At 41.9% G+C, this 25,010-nt stretch overlaps 1 protein-coding gene across 4 annotated transcripts in view; it reads left to right on the forward strand.

Moving 5' to 3' along the window:
• The first annotated feature begins 333 nt into the window (after positions 1–333).
• The window catches only part of EYA2 (EYA transcriptional coactivator and phosphatase 2), a 104,049-nt gene continuing 79,372 nt past the window's right edge, over positions 334–25,010 (forward strand). The window contains exon 1 of one of the 4 annotated variants that reach the window (XM_075108773.1): positions 334–421. Coding sequence is in view for 2 of the 4 variants with exons in the window: in XM_075108771.1 (XP_074964872.1) it covers positions 1,835–1,899 (65 nt within the window). In the remaining 2 variants the exon portion in view is untranslated. Of the gene's footprint in view, positions 422–1,232; positions 1,485–1,751; positions 1,900–25,010 lie in introns of those variants that run through there. The other 3 variants (XM_075108774.1, XM_075108771.1, XM_075108772.1) reach the window with 3 other exon arrangements.

A 25,010-nucleotide genomic window follows, 5' to 3' on the forward strand; every position in this document is an offset into this window, starting at 1 on the left:
CTTTGTCTCCTTTGGACTGTAGGAACACACTTTGCAGTCAAACTGATCTGAGAGATTTTGATAGTAAAAACAGCTGTCTCATTGCAATGATGTTTTTGTTCCATTGTCAAAATTTTGAGTTAAATCCATGAGTGGGCTGCAGCTTGTTCAAACCCTGAACTCAACACCCTTTGTGCTCCTTTGGCTTTTCCACTGTGGTTCATGGGATATCCCCTTCCTGAGGAAAGGGCTAGGTGTAATAAAAGCCGTTGGGGCGAGGACTTGCAGGTCTCCTCCAATGCCTCCAGTGCTGGAGAGACAGAACTGGAGAGCTGCAGTCTGCCTCAGGCTGGCGAGAAGGGGGGGAATAAAGAGGAAGAGCGGGGTGCGGAAAGGAAACACCCCAATGCCGCTGTGGCCGGGCTGCATCCCCAGTGAGCAGGTACGCCGGTGGGAAGGGGCAGCTGTGCGGCACCTGTGCCGTGTATGAGGCAAGGTGGAGCTGTGCGCACGGCTTACAGCACATGGGGACGCATGGAGGGTGCACGCGGTGGGAGGCCCCAGCCCATTCTCCCCAGCAGGAGCCCACCGAAGGTGCCCGTTGCCCCTCGCTTGGACGGGCGGAGCAGATGATGTACCCAACAGAGGCACCCGTCACTGGGCAGGAGCACAAGTCCCCCTCAAGGTGCACATGCCAGAGACTGCCTCTGATTTTGTGCTGACACAGGAGATGGGGCAGCACCTCTGTATGGCCACAAAGCCATTCTGGTTCCCTTAAGGAGATCAGAGCTAGAAGCGAGATCACCCGGGGGGCTTTCACCTCTGGGAAGCCAGGAGCTGTGCAACGCTCTGTGTCCCTGAGTGCAGAGGGATGGCTCGCGCAAGCGAAGCTATTTCTGCAGGTCTGCAGGACCTACAGCTCTGCAGCACAGTGTGCCTAAGAAAACCAGATGCCTGCAAAAGCCCTTCTTTTTAAATTGATATTTGAAAATTGTCACTAGAGATCGGTAACACAAGGACTGTAGCGAGAATGGTTATTTTCATGGAAGCGGAGCCTACAGATAAGGTGGTATTCAAGTGGTATTCAAGCGTCCAAATTTTAAACCACGAATGCCTTTTAAAAACTTGCAGCTGAACGTGCATTGGTAGCACTGACAGAGATAAAACTGCAGCTACGAAAGCAAAAAAAAAAAAATTTTACAAAAGCCTGTTAGGAGCGTACCTGCGATCAGTGAAAACACTGACGGGCTTTTGTTCGAAACCGCGGGGGAAGCGGCGGGGACAGCTCTGCCTCCAGCCAAGCCCGCGGCGCTGGGTCCCACGGGGCAGCTTCGCGACAATAGCGGAGGGGCTGCCAGGGCGTCCCCGCGCTCCGGCCGGGCCCCGCGGCGTGCGGGAGCCGCGGGAGGCTCCTCCTCCGCCCCGCCGCGGGCCGCGCAGCCCCCGCGGGCGCTGGGACACCTCCGAGGGCTCGCGCTGCCACACGCCGCGGGCCCACGCGTGCGGTAGGTGCGGTAGGGAAAGCTCCGCGGTGCTGTCGGGGGCCGGCGGTCCCGGTGACAGGCTACCGGGGGTGGGGGGCCGGGGGGGGGGGGGGGGGGGGGGGCGGGCGGGCGGGGGGGCCGGGTGTTCCGGCCTCGCTACCGGGGAAGCAACAGGTCAGATGAACCGATTAAAAATCCCCGCGTGGTCCCTCGCGTGCGGGAGGAGGCGTACCGCCCCGCGCCGCTCCGCACCCCGCGGGAGGCGCGGCGGGGAGGGGGGGTGGACGCGCCTCGGGCGCAGCGCGGGGTGCGGAGCCGCCGCCCCGCTCCGCTCCGCTCCCTTGCGCGGGCATGCGCGCCTTGCCTCGCACATGCTCACTGCGCCCGCAGCGGGCGCGCACACTCCGCAGCGCTCCGGCTCCGCGCTGCGCCTCCGGTGAGTGCGTGCGGGAAGGGGGTACGGCCGCGGAGCGCCCTCCGTCCGCGCCCGCGGAGGGGACGGGCGGCTGCGGTCCCAAGCGCGAAACTGCCTCCGCGTGTTGCGCGGGACGGTGCGGGGGGCGCGGAGCGGGAGGGCGCGGGGGGGCGTGGAGCGGGGCGCTCTCCCCGCAAGCCGTCGAGGGGCGGAGGGGCGCGCTGAGCCGCCCTCCGCGGGCGCGGAGCGGTTCTGGGCGCAGCGCGGCGCCGTCCGTGGCGTGAAGCGCGGCAGCGCGCTGGGGTCCTGCCCGCGGAGCTGCGAGCGGGAATTAACCGAGGTAGTTAATTGATGTGCAGCGTTTGGCTTTACCTTAGACCTGGCTTCGTTTAGAAGTTACTTTAAAACCTGAAGCATGCGTTTACATAAAATGAGTTAATGCTCTGTTTCGCGGCTGTTGTGTGAGGAAAACTTGTAGTGTGACTTATGCAGTTTAAGTGAACTCTTTTGAGTGTTAAATCATGCTTGAGCCCAGTGAATGGCCTCTGAAGGAAATTATTCATGGTATACAACTGCTGTTTTTCAGGCATTTCAAATAATGGTATATTCTGTTGTATAAAATTTTAATTCTTAAAATATATATGGTTAACTAATAAACGGTTCATTGGTCTACATCAAATTCATTAACAGCAGTTTTGTTCAGCATAGTATCAAATTCACACATCCCTTAGCGCTGTTAAAGGCAATGGTTTATTGTTTAATCTTTTGTGGGGACTTTACTGATTTACTGAGAATTTCTTATCTCTGCAGTGCCATCTATAGAGGGGTCCGTGTCCCCCCCCCCAATATATTAAGAAAGCATGTCTAAATTCCTTGTGCGTTTCTACATCTGTGCATATTAGGGCAGTCTGGTCCCCAAAACATGCCATATATTTTAACTATCTGTTCTATGTCTAAACTAGCGTTTCTTAGTCTTGCACTGTTTAGTGTTACATATTGCTACGTTAAGGGTAAATTCTTTCTCCTCGTCCTTTTTGACATGAATAAACCATTTCTATTCTTAAATAAAGCTGAATTTTTATTTCTACTTTGAAATTTAAGGCATCATGTGGCCTCAAATGTTACACATGCAAGTAGGAGAGACTTGCGCTACAAATGCCTTGAAAATAATCAGTGCTTGCAGTTTTGGAAGCATTCCAGAAACTTTTTAAGCATGTTTTGAAAATTTGCTTGAAATGGCACAGCAGCTGATAGCTTGATTTAATTTTTCTAACTTACGTCTCTTTAAAAAAATCTTATATGTGTGATGGAAAATTAAATTGTGAAGTTACTGAGTGAAATATTGAGCCAATTTGTCCACACAATTCTTGTGCCTCTTCTACTCCCCTACCAACAGGTCAAAACATTTGGCTAAATAACAAGTGGTGTACTCTTTTGGTTCTAGGCTCATCGATTTGTTTTGCTTTGCTTTGTTTAGCCCGTTCCCCTCAGCTCATTTTCTTTTAAACTACTGTGTAGAGACTTGATTCCCATGACTCACTAATCTTATCACCATTATTTGGTTGAAATATTTGAAATGGACTCCTGTTTCAAATATCTCACAGCCTTGGCAGTCTTAAGTTTCATTGGAAAAGCTTCATTAGGGAAAAATAAAATTGTTGGTGATAATTCCCCCCACAACAGTAAGTCCCATATTCAACTACACGATGCCTGCAGATATGCCTTGGTTATAAAAAGGAATTAAACTCAGGTATCCATATGAAGAACTTGATCTAAGAATTTTGCTTAAAGAATCTTGTCTGTTGCTGTGTTGTTGTGCTTAGGGGGGTGATATGCCAGGTTTTTTTGCTGAAAATGAAATAATTTAGCTATTAATCCTGCAAAAATTAGTTCCGTGTTTCACTTCAAGCCTGAAAGGCATCCCGCCGAAGTCAGCGCGGCTGTATTTGCGTGTCAGTGTGTATATGTACACACTGCTGACAAAGAAAACAATTAAAGAAGTTAGTAATTTTCTGCTGTCTTCCCAACTGTTATTTATGATGTGTAGTAGTAACACAGCTATTCTGAAATCAGCTATAATTCTCTTCAGTAAGATTTGTTTCTTCTGTGCCAAATTTTGCAGCAACCAGATGGTTTTAAGGTGTCTTCAACTGGAGAACAAGCAAAAACAGTGCTGAGGACTAATTATTCCTTGCAGTAAATTTCTTGTGCAATAAATTCACAGGTTGTTAGACTTAATCTGTGGAAATGATTGTTAAGATTACTTGTGCAGTGAAAAATGCTTTCAAAGTTTTGTGAAAACTAGCAGAAGTTCTTAGAATGCTAAGAAAATATTTTTGAATTAATTTTGCCTGGCTGGAGTTACTTTTATTAGAGATGAACTGTTAAATGAAGTTGCAGATTCAAATCCTTTTCATAAACCATGGAATGCTTCAGTTTTAATATAAAGATCTTTTTTTAATATATCCCGTAAGTGAAGGGGTCATTTGGTGTAGATCAAGTAGGGAAATCTTGCACTGCAGTTTCCAATGTATATTTACTGTATGCATGTGTATAATTCACAGCAATAGCAATGTAAACTCGATTAGTACATGGCATAGTCTCCTGGACTAACAGTCAGGTTCTTTTCATTAAATTTCACGTTGTACTACATGGTACAGAAAAATAGTTTGACCAAGAAGGAACAAAAAATATGTTCAGGACTGTAAGCAATGGCATATACAAAAGTAAAGCCATTCAGGTTTTCAATACATCTTCCTTTTCAGTGGCTTAATTTAGTAAAAAGTACAAGCTGGAGCTTTTTTTAAGCTTCTATCTAAATAAAAAAAATATAACTACTCAAAACTCATGGCATAATATTCACTTTGACATACAGAGATAGAAGTCAGCAAACCTTTTTCCTTCCCTTTTCTACTGACCATCCTGGTTGGGACTGTTTGTTAAGAGGTCTCATCAGAAAACGATTGTTCATGGCAGTCTAATTCTTAAAACAATACTTCATCTTTATTTGCAGATCTTAACTCAAGTAATGATGTTTAACAAACACAGTGTTTTAATCAGGTGAGGATAAGCCCCTCAATTAGGATGCAAATAATTGCTCATCTGGGTTGGGTCATTTGGGGCCTGGAGGTGTTGCCGTTTGCAGGTAGATTTGGTGCTACCATAGTACTGAAGCAGGAATAAGGATTTAGGACTATGCAGTCGCCTTGCAAAGTATTTTTTTGATCACGGCATACAAAACCAGATCCAGATCCCTTCTGCAGCAAGCTGTTCAGTTGCTCTTGATTTACAGCTGAAAGAGGTGTGAGGGGAAAATTGGATCCAATAGTGGTCACCGCATAGAGGGTTCCAGTGAGTGTGTCACAGAGTGAATACTTAATTAAAAATAGTCAAACCTCTTTTCACTCACTCTTACTACTTGGGCTTTAAGTGTGTATTTGAATTATTTCAAAGGTGTGTAAAATGAGAGGAGAAAGATTGCATGGGCATAATCCTTACCATTTAAAATTATTTGTCTGCAGCCGCTTAAGTCCTAGCGTTAGGAGTCACATATAAACATGTTTATTTAACATCAGTGTTATCTGTTAGATTGTACATGGTTCATTAACATGGAGAGAATACTTTGTGTTTAATAGTGTGTGGGAGCTGCCAGAGGTCAGAAGAGGTTGTTTGCCTGAAGTCGAGATGGCATCTTGGCTTTGCTCTCATTCTGTTTGTCACCTCTGCTGTCTCCGGGAAACACTTCATTAGTGCCGTGCTAAGGTATTTTCCCTCGTGTTTCTGTACAGAGGCTCTGTGGAAAGCCAGAATTCTGCTGCAGGGTTGTGGTAAGGTTTATGGGGAATTTTAAGGAAGGTTTGTTTTAATTTGTGGAGGATCGTTTTAGTTGGGGTTTGAATAGAAAAAGTGGCTTGCAAAGGGAGGAGCAGCAGGGAAGAGGGGAGCCCGGGACCTCGTTGTGGTGCCCACAAAGTGCGTGGCTGTAAATTGTGGTATTTTACAGAACTGGGGAGATGGCGGTCTGACAGCTTGGGAAGTTCAGAGCGTTTTGTGTGCTGGTGAATGTTTTGATGGTGTGGCTGGGCCACAGACTCGAAACAGCTGTACCTGGTGGTGACGCTGAGCTGAGACTTGAGAGGAGAGGTGGCACCCCTGTCTGCAGGGGACGGAGCAGGAACAGGCCCTTCGGTCTCAACAGAGCTTGTGGGGTCCTGTCTGCTCTTTCTCCTATTGACTAGAAATGTGCTGGGGTATATGAAACTATACCAGGCACCCTGGAAATACCTTGCATCGAAGTAACCGCAGCCTCAAGTTTGAAAAGGTTACTTAAAATGTTTTAATATGATTTATGTGTACAAGCTAATAGCCACGCACTGCACACACTATTGAGGGAGAGATGTGTGCACACATGTATACATAATTTTTTATCTGAGCTTCTTGGAAAATGTTTCTGAATGTTTCTGACAAGTTGGTTAATTTGGATGGTGGGGGCTATTTGGGCTTTTTTTTTACCTTGGAGGGAGAAGATAATTTAAATTTTCCTTAGAAAAACAATAGAAAATTGACTTCTATGATTTTTGTCAAGCAAGCACCTCTGGTAGATCATAAACATTGCATTGAATAAAATGAGCATTATTGTAGAGATCAAAGTGGCTGCGGAAGATGCAATGTGAATGAAGTGTACCGCAAATGTGCAGTTTTTTAAAAGCAAAACAGTAAAAATAGAAGGGATTAAAAAAAAAAGAACTTCTGTGTTGATTATAAGTTGTAACTGAAGTACAGAGAGGGCCTGAATATTGTTTTTAAAAAGCCAGCAAAACAGCTATTTCGAAAAAATAGTAGGTTCCTTCAGAAGGGTAGAGAGAAAACAAAAATTACTGTTATGCTGGGGGGGGAATGTCTGGCGTAGGTTTTTTTTCTTTGAATTATTTTCAACAAGTACTTACTCTGTTCTGTATTTTTAAGAAATTATGTGGACAGCAATTTTGTTTCTTTACCAAGGCAGTGAAAACACCAAGAATCCTTTTTATAATTTGGAAAGAATGTCAAAAGAATGAAGTAGTTAAACCTAAGTGTATTAGATCATACGCCTTAAATGCATAAATAAGCATAACTGCAATCACAGAAACCAATGTTAAAACCACCAGGAAAACTCACCCACAAACCCTAATGACTTGAAGGGAATGACCTCAGCCATTGTGAAATTTGTGCCTATTTGTTGACTGACATTTTTTTGTAGAAGCAGAGTGCGTGTTTTGTTGGGGTGTGGGATTTTGTTGTTTGACAGACTGCTGGGGGTTTTTTGTTGTTGCTGCCAGGTTTGAATACAAAGAGTGAAAATGGGATTGAGGCTGGGAGAGCCTGGATATGGTTTGGGCCTTAGCAATTTGAAAAGCAGGTGAAGAGTTTGTTATTGATGGACAGAGACTGGTAGAAATTGATTGAAGTTTGTTTTTCAGATGTTAGAAACTTCCTTCATGATAGCCCATTTCAAACTTATTCCCAGCTGGTTTCCTCTTAAGGAAATGAAGGTTTAAAGTATTTGGTTACAAACCTGAGATTTCTTCACGTCCGTGTCTTTGCATGAGTGCTGCATGAAATGCCGATGTCATTCATCTCCCCTCTGCTTTTTGGAGAGGAAATTGATGCATGGTAGAACCTCAGCTTGCCTTTGCTGCAACACCACTTAATAATTCAGGGAAATGGAGGTCTTGAATTATTTCAACAATAATAGACTTCTTTGGGAATGTTTTTAAATAAACCAGTGCTACAAACTGCAAGCCTGGCCAGAGCCAAGTCACTCTGCAGACAAGGTTTCTCTCTACTGCCTGTTCCTGGCAGTGGACTCCTACTTTTCTTGGTTGCAGTAACTAAAGAAGGTCCAGATTTAATTGCTCCTTCTTAGGTGTGCAGAAAGGTTTAAGATTGGTGGTTTTATGCTGTTTGGTGCCTAACTGTAGGCATTCAGTCTCGTGGTGCAGAAATGCTCATTTGCCATCCCTGCTTTTGAGAGGAAAAGAGCCCAGCTAAATAAATAAATAAATAAAAATCCTAAATAAGAAAAATTATTTAATGCTAGTCAGCCCAGATAGTAAGTAGTTAACCCACAGAGCGTTGACGCCTCACTCTATGCTGGAAAGGGCAGACTTCACAGAGAAACTCAACCGGAGTAGGAAAGCCTGGTACTTCCAAACAAAGACAAGGGGACGTGGGGAAAAATTCTTAAACTCAGCAAATGCTGAAATGCCTGTAGGATTACTCAGGCACCCACAAGAAATAGTGAGGGGAAAGTGGGGCAGGCATCTGAACTTTTTTGTTTTTTAAATAGGTTGAGTAAGCAAAGCAAACTGGGGGCCCCAGTTATTTACAACTTAGCCCGCGCACCATGCAGAGAGGCTCATCAGCTGTCTTAAAGGCAAGTTTTGCATCTGTTGTGAATTGCGTCTTTTGATGACACGTTTGATTCTGCTTTTTGCCATTTAATTGTCCTACAGCTACTTTGAAATAACTTTGATCAGTTTTGAATATAGATCAGTATCACCAGTTTGATTCCCCTTGAGACCGTTGTTCTCTGCTAAATTACCATCTACAGATTTTAATTGTAGCTATCTGATGATTCTTTGTAAATCAAGTAAAAATGTATTTACAAAATACTTTACTTTCAGTAATCGTTGACAATGTGTACTTCAATTTACAAAACTGAAGTACTGCTATGCAAATTTATTATTTTTTCCCATTTCCGTGGCTGAAACAACTCAAAATCTTGTTTAGAATTGAGCAACACTTTTTATTTGAAAAAGATTATTTTTCCACCCTTCAACAAATGAAAAAGCACCATGTTTTATGAAACATGACACTTTTATAAGTAAAACATTTGAATGTTGTATTTGCTGTCTCCAAATTTTTGCTTAAAAGGCTAACTTTACTTTTTTAATTTATAAAAGCATGATTTTTGCTAGCTTACATTTGGTAAGTGCTATGTTGGTACTACTGCTTTCCACTGAGATAGAGTTAGGAGTAAGTCAGCCTTAATGCTTGTAGCAGAATTTTCTCTCTTGTGTTTAACTGTGGGTAGATACATTAAATCCAGTCCTGCTGCCACTGCAGTTCTCAATCATTTCACTCAGATAAGGGTTGATCCCTTATTGAGAGGGAGCAGTTTCAAATATTCCATCCTTGTTGCACAAGTGCATGTTCAAAAAAAAAAAATATTTAAAAAAATCACATTGTAACCACTGTCAGTGCAAGTCCAACTGACTTGTTCAGTGCCTAAGCCTTGCAAAACGGGAGCAGGAATCACCATCTTTCTGTGGTATCCATGCTCGTAGGCCTTATTTGCAACTCGGCAAAGGCTTCCAGCAGCAGTTAGCAAAAGCTAGCAAATCCCCATCGGGTGGAAAGCCAGTACATCTCCCTGAGAGAAAGGTAGTGCAGCCCCTGTGGAAACAGTGAATGTAATCTCATGCACTGAAAGGCCTTTGCAGTGGCGTGACTTAGTACTTGGTATAACATCTCCTCTGACCTAATGTTCTTAAGTGTGTTGGTGGAGGTAGGTGTGTAGCAGGAAAATAAGGCAGGCACAGATTTTCTTTTATTTATTGAAATAAAATTATCAAGATCCTCATTCTGTTTAGCCTTTGTAGCCTGTTGTATAAATCTGCTTTAGAGAAATCTTGTTTTTAATAAAATTCATTTCTCTCTGAATAAGAGGCAAGCTTAGGTCTCTGACCTAAAAATGTGTAATCGTTCAGCAATGCTGTATATGTGTGTAACCCTGTACGACGCAACGTAAGATATCTTCTGCATGAAAACTTCGTGAGACCTTTGCTGTCTCACCTTGAAATGGCTTTGCCCTCTTCGATATCTCTGCACCTGAAAGTTTTAAGTTGTGGTTCAAAAGAAGGCGTATTCTGCCTATTACGTATGATTTAATTTTGTTTGTTTGGCAACCATCCTTCCTGTTCACTGAGGCAGATGAACACAATTTTGGTAACACAAATGGATGGGGAGGGGGACTAGGGAAGCAAACTGAGCCTTCTGTAAAATATTTGAGGTCCAGCAAAACTTCTGGGCTAGATTAGTTTTGAAACACCACTTGTGCCCCCCTGCAAAGTAGGGGTGTGGGGTGAAGACAAATGCTAGATTTGGAATCGAAAGTAGTAAAGGATGCTGTTGCTAAAAGTCAGATGCATTGGTGTTGGAGCCTGGCACTTTCCCTCTTAAAGCCTTCTCCTTCCCTCAGTCCCCCCTGCCACAAATCAGCATTATTCAATCACAACAGTGATTTAACTGTATCTGTGGTGGAGCGGGATGATAGCTTAACAATGCACGGAAGCATTGTGCCCTGGTTTAGGACAGGAAGTAGAAAATGAGTATTGTTTTGAACTTGAACTTTGTGAGCAGACAGAAAGTAATTATCGGAGCTGGAACTCCCCTGCGAGAGACAGGGGAGTGATGCACTGTGCTTATAAGAAGCGCTGTGGGATCTTAAATATCTAGTCGTGTTTAACGCTTTGGTTTTACGTTTCTGCTTTTAATTGATCTTCTGCTCCTCATTTTTTCTTGGCAAATAGAGGGAGAAAAAATTGCATGTAGACTTCATGTACTGTATTTATTGATAGACACCCTCCTGCCCTCCCTTTGCTGGTCAGGCAGGACTCTTAAATTTCTGTCTTGGTCCTGGTGTTACTTTCAGTTGTAAAATGAACTCTTTTACTGCCTGGGTTACTTAATGGGCCTATTATAATATGGAAAATTGACTTAATTGATGATTAAGAGCACATCATTGTATGTGAATCCATTTAATCAGAAGTTATAAGCCACTTGTGTAGTATTTAGTATTAATTACAAGCTACAGAAGTTTATCTGTTTTAAAGTAGAAAACCCCACTGAAATGACACAAAGCCTGCATTGTTGTGAAGTTAACATTTTTAGTATCAACTTTTTAATAACATATTACTATTAAAATATTACTGACCACTTTCTAGGAAAAAAAGGAAAAAGGCAAAGCTCTACCTTTACTGAATGTTTTTGCTGTATTTCAATGGCCTGGGACTTAAGCAAACTAAGTTTTTGGGGATTTTTTTTGTTTTGCTCTACTTTGGCTGCTACTTTACAAATTCTTCAACAAAGACTACTCAATGCAAGACTTCACTTTTTTGCAGGCTGTGTGGTATCTTCTGCAGATTTTTAAAAGACAGTTCCCCATTAAGTTAGATAATTAAATGAAGGGAAAAGCTTTTTTTGCTAACTTTTTGAAGGTGATACGTCTGCGTAAGGTGGGTACATGTTTTTGGTTCTTGGAAAGGGATAATTTGTTATTTAAAAAATAACATTTAAAATGTAAATGTAAAAATACGTTAATTTTCAAAGTAAAATTAAATACATATTCTTTATGGTAATGTCACCCTGATCAAGTTCACAAGACTAATCTTATATTAACACAGTTGTAGGATTCCTTATTTGTGGAGAAGTTTTAAAGGTAGTAAAATTAAGTCACTTTAAAAGAAAATTGTGTGATGATTTATTGTAGCAGAGCAGGCAAAATTCCTCTAGAGATTTTAATATCTTCCACCTGGTATAGAAATGAAAAGAAAATATTCTTTAGCTGGTGACTAATTTGTGACTAATACCCAGGGGTTCCTTCATTACAATGCAAAGATGTCAGTTTTAAGAGAAACGTACAGTGAAAAAAACGGAGTGTAACTTCCTGTTGCAGACACTTACAAAAATGAGAACAATAAAGGTCTGGAAAGCAGCTGAAGCCATGTGAAGGGAGGATCTAAAGCTATCAATCAGAGCAAAATGGTTGGGGAAGGATTTTACCTGCAGGCTTCAGTGGAATTCATTAGGACATGTTCAAGGAGGAAAGTCACTCGATATGACTCCAGAGGAGGAGCTCTGACATACGGTAATACCCAGGCCGACGCTCAGTTCTCCTCCAAACTGCACGTATTGCATCCGGGTAATTGAGGAGGAACTGTATTGTTAAAAAAAAGTCACACTCTGCTTACTGATGGCTTTTATACTTTATGACAGTGTTAAATGAATTGGGTCCAAGACTTAAAGTTCAGATGAAAATGCTGCTAGAGAACAACAAAGATCACGGTGTCCCTGTCACATCTGTTCCAGTGTCCAGACACTTGTGTAGTGTCATCACTTTGCCTTTTGCTGCAACAACAAAACTTTGACTCCGCTCCTGTCCTTGCTGTACTCCAGTTTCACAGCAGCTCAGTATAAGGGGAGCGTGAGCTGTCACAATACTGGGAGAGTGTGGAATGAGGATTTCGGCCTCCCTCCCTTAAGAAACCAGTTCCACACTCGTGTTGTATGCAGGTAGGCACAGTAAAACCTGAATGTGAATACTGGATAGAAAACATCTACATATGACCAGCTTTAGAAATGTGAAGTAGGTAATTGGCAATGGCAGTGAAGTGTCGCTGGTGGCAGCAGAATATCTGCAAGCAGCCTCTGTTGTCCACTTTACTGGTGCAAGAATCGCAGCAACTGGTCTGGTTTCCGCTGCAGGAGTGGCTGCTCTCAGATGGAGCAGCTATCACTATCCTGTGCCCCTGCAGCAATAGCAATCCAGCTTTTTGAGGGCCTTCTTGTTTACTCTTCGCCTACTTTTTAGTACAATGCAAAAAGTCTTTCAGGAAGTGCGTTAGCAGTAGATGTCTATGACAGAGGTAATGATTCAGTGTTAGGACTGCAGTGATGTTAGAGATTTGGGAAGCAGTAGTCAGTACTGCACCAAACAATGTACGTACATCTTGGAAACAACATGTGTGACAGCTTTGTGGTAAAAGTGTTTATGTAGCAGGGGGAAGCACTGGCATGTCCTGCAGACTCCAGGCCATGTTAAAAGAGCTCTCTGTTTCTTGCTAGAGAGTAAGATTTAATCTCAGCCATTCTATAGTTAGTTGGAGGAAAAGGAAGTTTTTACGTTCTGTCAGAAGCAGATTATTGGAAAGGAAATTTATTGGGTTTGCCACTTTCTTTCAGTTTTAGTGTAATTTTCAGTCAGAGCGCTGAGGTAAATAAGAAACATTTTTGTATGTGTGGTGTCTTGACCTTGGCTGGTGGCTGGACACTCACCCAGCTCCTTTCTCACTCCCTGTCCTCAACAGGTCGGGGAGGGGGGGAAAAAAGATTAAAAACCTTGTCGGTCAAGATAAAGATAGGGAGATCGCTTATCAATTACCATCACAAGCAAACCAGACTAGATTTAGGGAAGATTAATTTATTGCCATTTAAAATAGAGTTGGATGGTGAGAAACAAAGGCAAGAACTAAACCAGCGCTGCCTACCCCCTGTTGCAGGCCCAAATTGATGCCTTCATTCCTGACTCCTCTACCTCCCCAGAACGGCGTGGGGAGTGGGGGACTGCACGCAATACATAATGTGTCCTTTCTACCACTCCTCCTCCTCCTCACACTTCTCCCCTACTCCAGTGTGGGCTCTCTGTGGGCTGCCATTCCTGTCAGAACTGGCGCTGGTGCCTGGAGCACCTTCTTTCCCACCTTCCTGTCAGGCCTTGGTACAGGCCACACAGGGCTGTTTTGCTCATTTTTTTCTTTCTGCCATGCTGAGTTTTGCTCTTTCTTAAACATGTTTTTATAGAGGTGCCTCTGGCTTCTTGGATGGGCTCAGCCGGGTCCTGCTGCGGGTCCTTTGTGAAGCCGGTGGTGTCTGGCATGGGGCAGCCCCTCATCTCTCCTGACAGAGGCCCATGCAGCCTCCCCGGCAGTGCCTGAGTACAGACAGCTGATACAGTATGACAAAATCAGCACATTATTAATTCATATCGGACTGTGATCTGGGGTGATTGCACAACCCATCCAGTGGGAATCACTGCTGGTTTTAGAGCATTTTACAACAGGGAAGGAAAGGGAAGGGTGACACAGATGGTCAGCCTTGCTTATCCTGCGTCCCACCTGAGGTAAGAGACGATAAGGAGCGGTCCCTGGTTGCTGAAAGCTAAAATTAGATCCCTCTTCTCAAAAGTCTCTGAGTTGATGCTAAAAGGCTATTTGGGCATCTTGTGGACACAAGTCATCCTGAATGGAAAATTGAACTTGTGCTTCACTGATGTTTAAGGACTGAATGTTTTCAAAAATAATCTAATCCCACTTGTATAGTAATATGCTGGTTGTTGAAATATGTTTTCATCTTTTAACTGACTGCTTGAACTGGGGACATCTTTTTTCCATGTTCAGGATCATATAATTGCGAGATCTGTTTTCCTGAGATTTTTTGGGGGTTTAAGTTGCTTGTGATTTTGTAGCTGCTCTGAAGATGGGAAAGGCTACTGTATGGGACCTGTCCTCCTCCCCATCTCTCTGGAGGTGAAGTCTTTTTATACGTTGGGGTTTTTTTGCATGTGTTGTATCAATATTCATATCAGGAGTGTACGAATGGGTGAGATGGTCTTGCCATCAAATGATAGCCATACTCGGATTTTAATCATGTGTCCAGAGTTTAAATAACACTTAAAATTTCCTTCAGATTGTTGGGCTTCAGGGCTTTTCAAGCCATTAACCTGAAGCTTGTATGGCATCATTCTTCTACTTGATTTATGCTACAAAGGTAGATCTGTGTTCCGTTCCTTATGAGCCACTTGCCTTTTCTGTTGGTGATGGCAGCTCTGTGCTTAGGAAGAGCCTGGGGTTGTGCAGGGGAGAGTTTGTCTGAGGAGGCCAAAGGATCTTGTTGTTCTCTGTGGAAGCAGGTTTACTTTGGGAGGGATCTTGCCAAAGATTTGCCTGTAGCTGCTAACAAGGTGATAAGTGAACGTAACTACATGGTGCTAGTGTTGTTGCACATATTAATGTGCCAGATGCTCTTTTGGCAAACTAAAATTTTGTTGGGCTTCTTTCTTCTTCTCAAGAGAGCCTTACATTTATGCTTTTGTCCTGGGAAGCAAGTTAGAAAAGTCATTCAAATGCCAGTCAGCTCAGGAGGGAGCTCTATGTAAGCATTTTTGTGCTTAACCTGACAAGCCAAAGTCTTGCCCCAAAATATTGTCTGCCACTCCACAAAGAAACTGTCGGTCTTTCATTAATCATTCAGTGGTCCTTTAACTATATGGTCAACAAAACCCACCAGGCCTGTGTTGTCCTGCTTACAGCCAATTCTCTTTTGCTTGACACCTCATGCAGAACTTGGTTTGTAACCCAATATAGCGAGATGCCATCCCCCTACCCCCCCAGCAGACATACTATTAACAGCCCTGATGTCTCCTTAATGAAAGGGTTTTGTTGTGCCAACACCATGCTCTCTGTCCTTCGTCAAATGGATGCTCTCACTGTTGATGCAGATACCGTTACTGGAAGAAGCAGTATGGAACCTGCAATCTTGTGGTTACTGGAACTTAAAAATCTGTAATTATTCTTGGCATATATTCTTAAAGGTTAGTACGTACTGGGCTTTTTTTCAGTGTCACTGAAAATCAAGCCCTGAGTTGTGTCATGGGTGTGTTTTTTTTTTTTTAGTGCCTTAAATGGTTGATGCGCCCTTGTGACCTGTGAAAGTGCAGTTTGGATTGTAATCCGCAAATCAGATGTTACTAAAGAAGAAATAGCCGAGATGTGACTCGTGGAGGTGTTTTTCGGATGGTCCCTGACAGTGAGCAGTGGAGTGCTTACAAGTTGGGAGTATTACATATGCAAAAGGGAAGCCAGGGTTTCGTTGCCAAAGTCTGACTACTTCAGCTTGCAAGTTGACTGAATATAGGTAGGCTTTGACCTGAAGTCTTAGCCTAGAAGTTACGCAGCAGTTCGCAACACTAAATTTGAAGATTTCCAGGCTCATTTAAGTGCTGTCAACCAAGGCTTGTGTTCAGTCTTAAGCATTTTTCACTTCAGTTAGGAAGGCCTGAAATAATCAGTTCTTGGAAAGGAAGCTGTGTTATCCTGACATGAGTTTAAAAGAAATATTCCTCCCAGATTGCAAATGTCCAAAATACACTGCTCAAATTTGTTCTGCTGAATATTAACTTACAATGGTGAAGGTAAGTGACTGTAAAGTCAATTTTCATGTTTAATTAGTTGTATACATGATTCATGTGTGTTTTAGTCTGTCATTCCAATTCCTTGCTAGCTTGTATTTTTTTTACTGCTGTGAATCTGTGAGTTTGTATTTCAAGGTAATACTTGTGGAGTGGTGGCCATTGGCTCATCTTTCATGGACATACTAAGTGCATTTTTGATCTGAGGATTTTGACTCTCTACATACTGACAACTCAGATTATTTTTTTTTTCTACAGAAACAAATAGGATCCAGTTGCCTTTAACAATGCATGTAATCTCAGAACAGTAAAACCCTATGCTTATCCCTTAAAAAGCTCTTCAGAAAAAGAATTGCACAGAGAAAAGAACCTGCCAAGCTTTCTTCTGCTTAAAAACACTTGCAAATACTCTGTAGGCAGCCTCTGTGTTCACTGATACTAAACACCGGTGAGTAATCTCCCACTGATTCCTATACACTAATTAATTTTCTAGTTATCTAGTAGAGCTTTCTGGCTCTGTGTTTTAACTGCAGTAGGTGGCTGCCAAGGTTGCATGACATGAAGTAAACCCCCAAAGTAGTTTGATATCCCTGCAAATAGGACAGTGCTGGAAATACCTAAAGTAGATGTCAAGTAAGAATTGCTGGCTCAGTGTCTGCATTTGAGTGTAGTTTATGGATTAGGTGGGGTGGGCATAGTCCTCAAAGCCTCGTTAAATTAATCTGTTTGTCAGTTAACAATAAAATAGTAAAAGTGGTGCCAACTCCAACTATATTGGAGTATTTAATTGTAATCCTGTGTTTACAGGGGAGTACAGGTAGCTGTCACCTAAGCAGTGGAGTTATTTGGGCAGACTGTCTTACTTGGCATTAGAACTACAGTTACCCTGTGAGCAATGGGACCCTCCTTTCAGCAGTTGTGTTGATAGATTGTATGTATGGTTTCAAGACTGGATTAAGCTGACTGAGAGCTGCGCTGACATTGAAAGAAGCGGCCTCCTCAGCCTGGATGCATGTTCCTGCATCCTCCTCTGTGTTGGTGCTGTCGGTCATGCTACAAACTGGATCAACTTGCTGATCCAGCTGAGAAGACAACCAGAAAAAAAAAAAGTTTTTTCATCTGACTGTAAACAGACTTGTGTGGCTGCAGGAGGCTGCAGAAGCTTGTGGCTGGGCTGGGGAGAGGACAGGGTTACATCTTTGGTCAGTATTAAGGTTTTTTAATTTTTACAATCACTTGAAGCTAATCAAATCCTGAGATAGATGATGATACAGTTTTGCTATTACCCTTGATAAATGAACTGCTAGGCAACGGTTTGTGAAAGAAGTCAATTTACAAGGTATAGTCAACTCAGTTGTTGAGGATTAACCAGCTTGATGCTTTAGTTTAGGTATTTTTTTCATGTTCCCTCTTTTGTTTATGCATTTAATATAAAAAATTCCAACCCTTACCTGTCTTGGACTTACAACAGCATGTGCCAAGTGCTGTCTCTGCTCCTTTACCTGGTTCCCAAGGGCACTTTTGGGTAGGAATTTTTGAAATGCGCATCTTAAGCACATTCCAGATGAGGTTCAGGGCAAGATGTGAAGTGTACTGCTGCTTTCTTTTAAGACAGCCAGAGAAGCTGGAGGAAAATCATGGTTGTGTATCAAATGATAAGAGCGCTTGCGCCAGTTATAGGAAGCCCAGGATGATTTCCTCCAGGCGCAGGCTGTGTGTGACATCCTCAGTGGACAATAGTAACACACTGATTTCATTCCCATTTGGGATCTTGTCAGAAGTGGCTTGCCCAAAATCTAACGCCATGTTAGTAGGACAGTGGTGAGAATCGGGAATCCTTAATTTCTGGGTTTCTGAAGTCATTGGTACATTGGCTACTTAAAGCCTCAGTGAAACAAGCTATAGCAATCCCAATTTTTTGGTTGCAATTTGTACAATCTGGAAATTGTATTTTAAAGTAGCATTAACTCTCCAAGTGGGGTCGGTAGGATTGACTGACTAGCTATTTTAATTAGTGAATGTGGGTTACATATATAAAAGAAGAACTTCTCTCTGACAAAAGCATATTATATCTTGGCTCTTAGTACTAACCAGCTCAACTTTAATTTCACAGCTTGCTGCCAACAGCTGCCTTACTATGACACAGTACTCATAATAAATGAAATTTCACTAAAAAAGAAAAATGAAAACTTCATTCCAGCTGGATTGAAAAGGCAGTTGGAGCATGTCTGTCCTGCATATGAAGCTGCCATCCACATAAACATTTTGAATTACTTTTTCATTTTTAATAATCAGGATCAGGTCTCTTCTTATTATTGAGGCAAATGCAAGATATTAGAAACATACAATTTCATTCAAAGTCAGTTAGTTATTGAATCCTGTCCAAAGTTAAGCATCTGAAGTGTTTTGGGAGAAACTCACCTAGTTTCAGGTTTTTGACAACCTCCTTGGATGAAAACCCTGAAATGAGCAGACTGCTCTAGTCCTGCTTGGTAGCGCTCAGAGGGATGTTAGTTACATCATTTGCCCTTGGAGCTGTTGCTGGTGTATTGTTGAAAGCCTTGCAGCTGATGAACCCTTGCCCAGACTACCAACAGGAATCTCAGTTAAATTATCACACGGCCTCTTTGCACATGGAAGAGATTAATTCTTGTAGCCACAAACAGAATGAATGCTTTGTACTTAGTACCATAATGTAAGTTCATGTTGAAATACAGTGCCAGTAACCAGCTCCTTTAGCAATAAATTCACAGTTCTAATAACTATGTGTTTTTACAGCATCTTGATCCCAAAGGATCAAAGAAACATTGATTTATTTAGCTTTGGGTCCCATCCGCTGTTGTTCTCGCTCCTTCCCCCTGCTCCCCATGAGCTCAAAAGAGCCATATATGAGATGAAACCCAACTGTTGTTGCATAGTCCACAGCAGGGAAGGACACTTTGCAAAACCACAGAAAAGAAGATTTTAGCCAGTAGAAATGACAGGAAGTGTTGTGGGCAGACAGAACACAAACACTAGAGCTTGCTTTGGCCAAGAGTCGATATTAACCTGTCTAAACTGCCATAAAGTTCTTCACTGACGATAAATGGATTGAAAGTTAAAAATTCAACATCTTAAAAAGTTACACTATGCCTGTGGCATGCAACTTTGCTGCTGTATAGAAAAGTTCCTTGAAGAAAGCACTCATCTTCCCAAAACCTGGTTGATGATGCAACTAAAAATTTTAGTTCAGTGAAGTGAGTGTCTGATGAAGCAGGTATGCTATACTCAGAGGTGCCAGCAGCAGAAGTGTGTTGTCCTTTATTTAGGAAAACGTGGATAATGCTCACAAGGAGTACTATCACCTTATAGCTGAGCTATTGGTAATGTGATCATGTCCCCAGACCTCTGTAAATGCCCTGTCCTATTGCAAACGTGCTAAGACATCGTGTAACCTCTCATGTAAGTCGTCCCCAGGGGCTGTTACGATTTATACCCCAAGGGTTTCCAGAGTTGTAGGACTGGTTGACGTTCCTCATCAAAAGGCCAACCCAATACAAGGCTTCTGAAAATTTGTGCTGACAAAACCATTTAGCAAGCATTATTGAAATTACTTTACAAAAAGGCGTTTTATGGTTCAGACAGTATTTGGTGACTGTTGGAATAGAGCAGCAGGTAGAGGTCCCAGCCCCCTTTGTATGTAGGTGTAACTAAAGTGCTTCTTGCCTCAGAGTATTTCTTCCTCGTGAACAGAGAAAAAATGTGTGGAAAACCAGTGTGGACACAAGATAAAAATTGCCATGACCAGGTCATTATTTCATTATGAAGTAAACCAAATATTTGGGTTTTGCCTCTGAATTATGCAGCTTTGGGAAAGCTCAGTGTTTCCTAATGGCTGCACATTATATTTCTAAGCCTAGAAATCCTGCTTCTGATTTAAAAAAAAAAAAATTAAAAAGAACAACCTGGGGCTGAGTAGCCTGCAGCTTTCTCTCTTTTAAATGTTTTTCAGTCCCATCTTAGACCAGTGCAATGAAATAGAGTTATTGGTTGTACACAGACCTGTGGGTCTATCAGAACTGGCAATTGTTCAGGGAAAAAGAAATTAATACACTGAACAAAATCCCTGTCAGCAACTGGAGAAGATAATTTTCTGGCATAATTCTTTAAGATGTTCATGCTGCTGAAGTATATTGTCACCTCGAGCTGTGCTTTGTTTGCTTGTTTACTGCTGCCTAGGGTCTATAAAGTGGAGATTGCAGCAAGTACTTGAAGTGGCATAAATTTTTGTTGCCAGCAAGAGTCGGAAAGTGTTGTGGGAAAGAGGGAAAGATGACATGTTTCATTATTCAAGAGCATGTTTCTTAGGTTTTCTTGGAAAGGGAAGGTCCAAAAATGTGTGCTGCAGAAACATCATTACTTTGTGTCTTGGAATAGCAGAATTACATACGTGTCTGTTCCTATATAGAGAATATATGTTGGAAATATTTAAAAACAAGAATGATTGAATATCTAAAACTGTTCCCAACTCTAATATTTTCTCCTGCATCCAACATATAGTGCAAACCTTTTTTTGACATTTGATCTATACTGTTTGTAGGTCTTTTATATACACAGAGGGATTTACTGCTTTGTAATCAGGCTGCTGAAGAAAAAACGTTGTCCTTTTATTCACTAGGGATGACTGTAATAAATTAAAATGGTTTCCCATTAGCCTTTCCTACTTAGTTGAACCACTTAAAATTACTTTGGACTTTGCCCTTGTCTGACCTCCTCACCTTTGCTCAAACATTTCTGTTTCTAGGAGTGCAGCAGTGTTGGTCCTAGCCTTACTTCTGTGACTGAAGTTGCAACTCATTTCAGTCTGAAAGCAGAATATCACGGTGGAGCCCATTTGGAGTTAAAAGAAATATTTAGTAGTTTTTAAAGCCTAACGCATGGCCTAACTCACAGGTGATCTCTCGCATCATAGGTTGTTGTTAGTGTTAAGAGCTGATTATAGCTTGACTGTATGCATACTTTTCATTAAGGCTGTGTGTGCAGATGAAGATAGGTTGTGTTTTGTTTTGGTTTTTTATTGCTCCTGTGAGGTTTCTGTGGCAATAATGGCTTTACCAGCTTGTGGACAGAACTGTAGAGTTGAAACAACCAAACCTCTGAGGCTTGTCTGAGCACAGAGGTACGTTTAAATGAGTATTTGTAAAATTCTTTCTTTCTTCTGCCTATTAAATGCCACTAGAATTACATTGATTGACAAAACAAACCGCAGGTTTAAAACTGCTGTTCTGTCAAATGTAGAACTCTTCTTTTATAATTGATAGTGCCCTAGCATTAAATGCATACACATTAATCAATCGTGCTAAAGTAAAAAGAAATACATGACGATTATTAGACAGTGTATATGCAGTTCAGTTCTGGATTGTCATTTTTAGGTATAGTATGAATGGAAGGGCTGGATTTCTTATGAAGTTCCTAAATCTTCTGTCCTCCTGCCTGTTAGTTCTCTTTGTATTCAGGTTCATTTTATACTCCTTGCAGGCCTGGAATAGTAAGTAACTTGGAGGTGATTTGAGATGGTCTCAGTGCAATTTCATAATCTGGAGAACCTTAGACAAGATGCCATGCTTGTAACAGTGCTGAGAAATACATGGTATTACTGAACAGGATTCCTTGCAATATTTCAGTGAAGTAAACATCCATGAGGAATGGATAGAGGAATAGTGATAGGATTGAGAAGGGTTTTTTTAACAGTATAAAAATCACTTGTTTATGCATAGAAGTCTGACCAGATTGATGTGTTTCTGTGCCAGGAAAGCATGCAGGGCAGGCCTAGAACAACCCCATGTTTGTGGCATACACGGTGGTTCAAATGTCTGACTTTGAAGAGGCACTGCTAGTGGAGAATCCCCCTAGCTAACCTGGGGCACGCACAGCCTGATAGATGGCATGGTTATTAATGCTTACAAATTAATGGCTTATTTTGTAGGCAGTGAATCTAGATGAGCTCCAACTGTGTCTCAGCACACCCATACTGGAGATAAGTAAATGCAATAGGGAGAGAGCTAACTGCACCCTTCAGAAACACAGCACAGTTGTGGAAAGGTACCAACTGAAAAACAAGGTCAAATAGCATTTTGCAAAGGTATCTTGCCTGCTTTTGTAGGAATTAGTAGCCAATGCCAGTTGATATGATTCAGGAAAAGTTCCAAAACTGTCATGTAAATCTTTGCTATTCCAATTTTGAAATATTTTTGTTAAGCAAAGGCTGACTTGTCAGAACAGAAGAAGCATCCACAGGATTCTTGGCTGGTCATAGTGAAGATCTCGTATGTTAAATATTTTCAGCTCTCTGTGGTTATTCCACATAGGTAAAAATAACTGATATTCTGCATAAATTTGAATAAACAAGGAAACCACAAGCTGACCATGAATGTTACTCAAAGAAGACACGCATATCCTGTATGTTACTCATCAAAGTAATCAAATCATAACTGAGGGTGGTTTGGTGTCACCAGTGTTTTCTGGTGAAGAGGATGCTGGGACTAGAGTAACTCGGGGTGGGGGGAGGTCATATTATGGGTTTCAGGTGCATTGTACAGCATAGGGAATATCTGCCCAAGACATGTGTAAAACTACTGAAGTTTTTGAGACTATTTTTGGAATCCCTACTCAAGTATCTTGCGCTATTGGGATGCCAAGGGCAATACTGTGAGCAGTTGAGAAAAGCAAACATGTTCCCTACTTTTGCAGTTGCTGGTGCGCACTTGCATCCTGGGAGGAGAGCAGACCAAGCAGAGCGTTGGAACAGAGAGAACCCTCTCTGGGCAAAAGCAAACGCTGGTCTTTTTCCATATGAAAGCATGCAAGAATTCATCATCTGACCCTCTGTATTATTTGTGTTTATACATAACCTGCAATTCATTAAAGAAATCCTTGCTGCACCTCTGTGCCTCTGCACTGTCTGGGAACGATGCAGAGATGAGAATGGACTTAGAAATTGCAAGAGGTTTCATACAAAACCATGAGCTTGAAAAAGCTTATCGCTGGTGAGAGAATGATCTCTGGCATTTCATAAATCATCAGCAGTACTAACATGCTGTTTGGAGATTTGTATCATTAGCAAATTAATCACGTTCAGGAGTACTCCCATAGCAAAGTTGGATGAGATGCTGTGCAATGCCTTTCTGCCAAATAAACTGCAGAGAGATGGGCCTGGGGGATGGGAGGTGGAGAGAAGCCAGGCTCAGCTTTCGTATTACCTCAGTGTTGTCCTTGATAGCAGTCTTTAAAAATATTTTTACAAAATGACAGTGAAAAGCTTCTTAGCAGCTTGACTTATCCTATTGGCAGAATATGAGGAAGGAGGAATTTCAGGTTCTGACACCTTTAGTTTCCATCCTCACAGGAAGCATCCACAGAAGTCTGCTCAGTTGCCTTCCAAGTCACATCTCTGCCATCCGCCAGCCTGAAGTGCAAATGCTCATCAGGCTGCTCTAACGTAAAGAGTAGAGTTAGTAGGTGGTGCCACAGGAAAAACCCATTTTTGGAGTGAGAGCTAAACCTGAAGTTCAGCCCACCTGAGGACTCCCATTGAAAACCATAGAGCTTTTCTTGGCATGAACCCAAAGTCTTGGTGTAACTGAGGGTAATTTTGCCAGCCTTTTCAGAATTTAATTTATACCCTCAGTTATTCATAGATTCATGCGGTATTCATGTAACTCTGTTTTTCCCTTGAATTCACTGAGCTTCAATTTTGAATTTTAAAACCAATTAGCAGATTTAAGTTTCCATACAGCTAAGGATAATGTTTATACCACTACTTCTCTGATGTTATCTCCCCTTCCCTTTAAAAAATAAACATCAACGTATACCACGGGGTGTGAGGGGGAAGTGTTGGACTATTAAATCATACCAATTTTCAGTTGCTGGGTGTTGCCTGCAAATTCAGTGCTATAGCAATACAGAAGACCAACAGAACCATTCTGTATCTAGATATTTGATAAACTGACTAGTATGTAGGCTTTGTCTTTTTCCCTTTGACTACAATTTTTTATTAACCAAAATTGAATGCTTCCACTAAGAAGCAATGCAACTAACTTTAGCAACCTGGAGTCAGGACAGTGTATTTCAGGTGTTGCCATACATTACGTTAGTCTAGAGACCACTGCTACTCATTTTGTGTTCTGGTATAAGGCAGATAACTGCAGATAATGACTAAACCCACAGTATAAATCTGCTGTGGTTTCAAGACAGCTGTTAGATTAGTTCTTGCAATTCTTCTGCTGTGCCAGTGGATGCCAGCAAGTACCAAATTGGAATGCTTTTCAATTCTTTGTATAGCACTGGACACATTTTATAGCCCTGAGTTGGAGATATGCTATATTGTGCTTAATAAACTACTCTTTAAAATATCCATGATTCAGCTGCTTTTATGGAAAAATGTATGCTTAGCTTTGAGAAAAGTCTTAACTCTTATAGCTCTCATTGTCAGGCTATTGCTTTTAAAACTTGGGTTTTTGCTGAAGGCATTTGTACTTGCTTTTCAAAGTATTTGTCCCACTTATTTACTGGTAAAGTGGTATGTGACAGGATAAGGAAAAAGTTGCATTTTTCAATTAGATGTTATTAACCTTGTTTTTAACCAACACGCCAGAAACTTGAGTTCTTGTGGACAGTCCTATGATAGAGGGAAATAGATGGAGTGTAATTCTAGCAGAAACTTCTCTTTTTTATAAATCGTACTGAAAACTTTTGTGGTATCCTTTTTTTTTTATTTATTTAATCCAATGCACAGAAAGGAACAGAGATTGTGTTTTTCAGTAGTACTCTGTAACAATTCAAAAGGCTTTTCTGAGGCCCATGTCCCAGGAGCTTTTTGTACTTTTATGTCACACATGCTTCTGGTTTTGTGTTATTTTCTCACTGATTTGTCTCTCTCAGCTTCCACTCTACTGGCACATGCACGCTAAGGAAGTAGTTCCTAGATCGGTTTTAAGAGAGTAGTTCTGGTACAGACTGTACTCTCTCGTGAAAGCTTGCAGTTTGGGATCTTTGTTGCACTCATTTACTCGGCAGTATCTGTTGCTGAAAATACACCCTATTAACCTTCAGAACTATGTATTTTAGGATGTTAGAGAAGCCTCAG

This window comes from Phalacrocorax aristotelis, chromosome 13, assembly GCF_949628215.1.
Source record: "Phalacrocorax aristotelis chromosome 13, bGulAri2.1, whole genome shotgun sequence".
NCBI classification, from domain to species: Eukaryota; Metazoa; Chordata; class Aves; order Suliformes; family Phalacrocoracidae; genus Phalacrocorax; species Phalacrocorax aristotelis.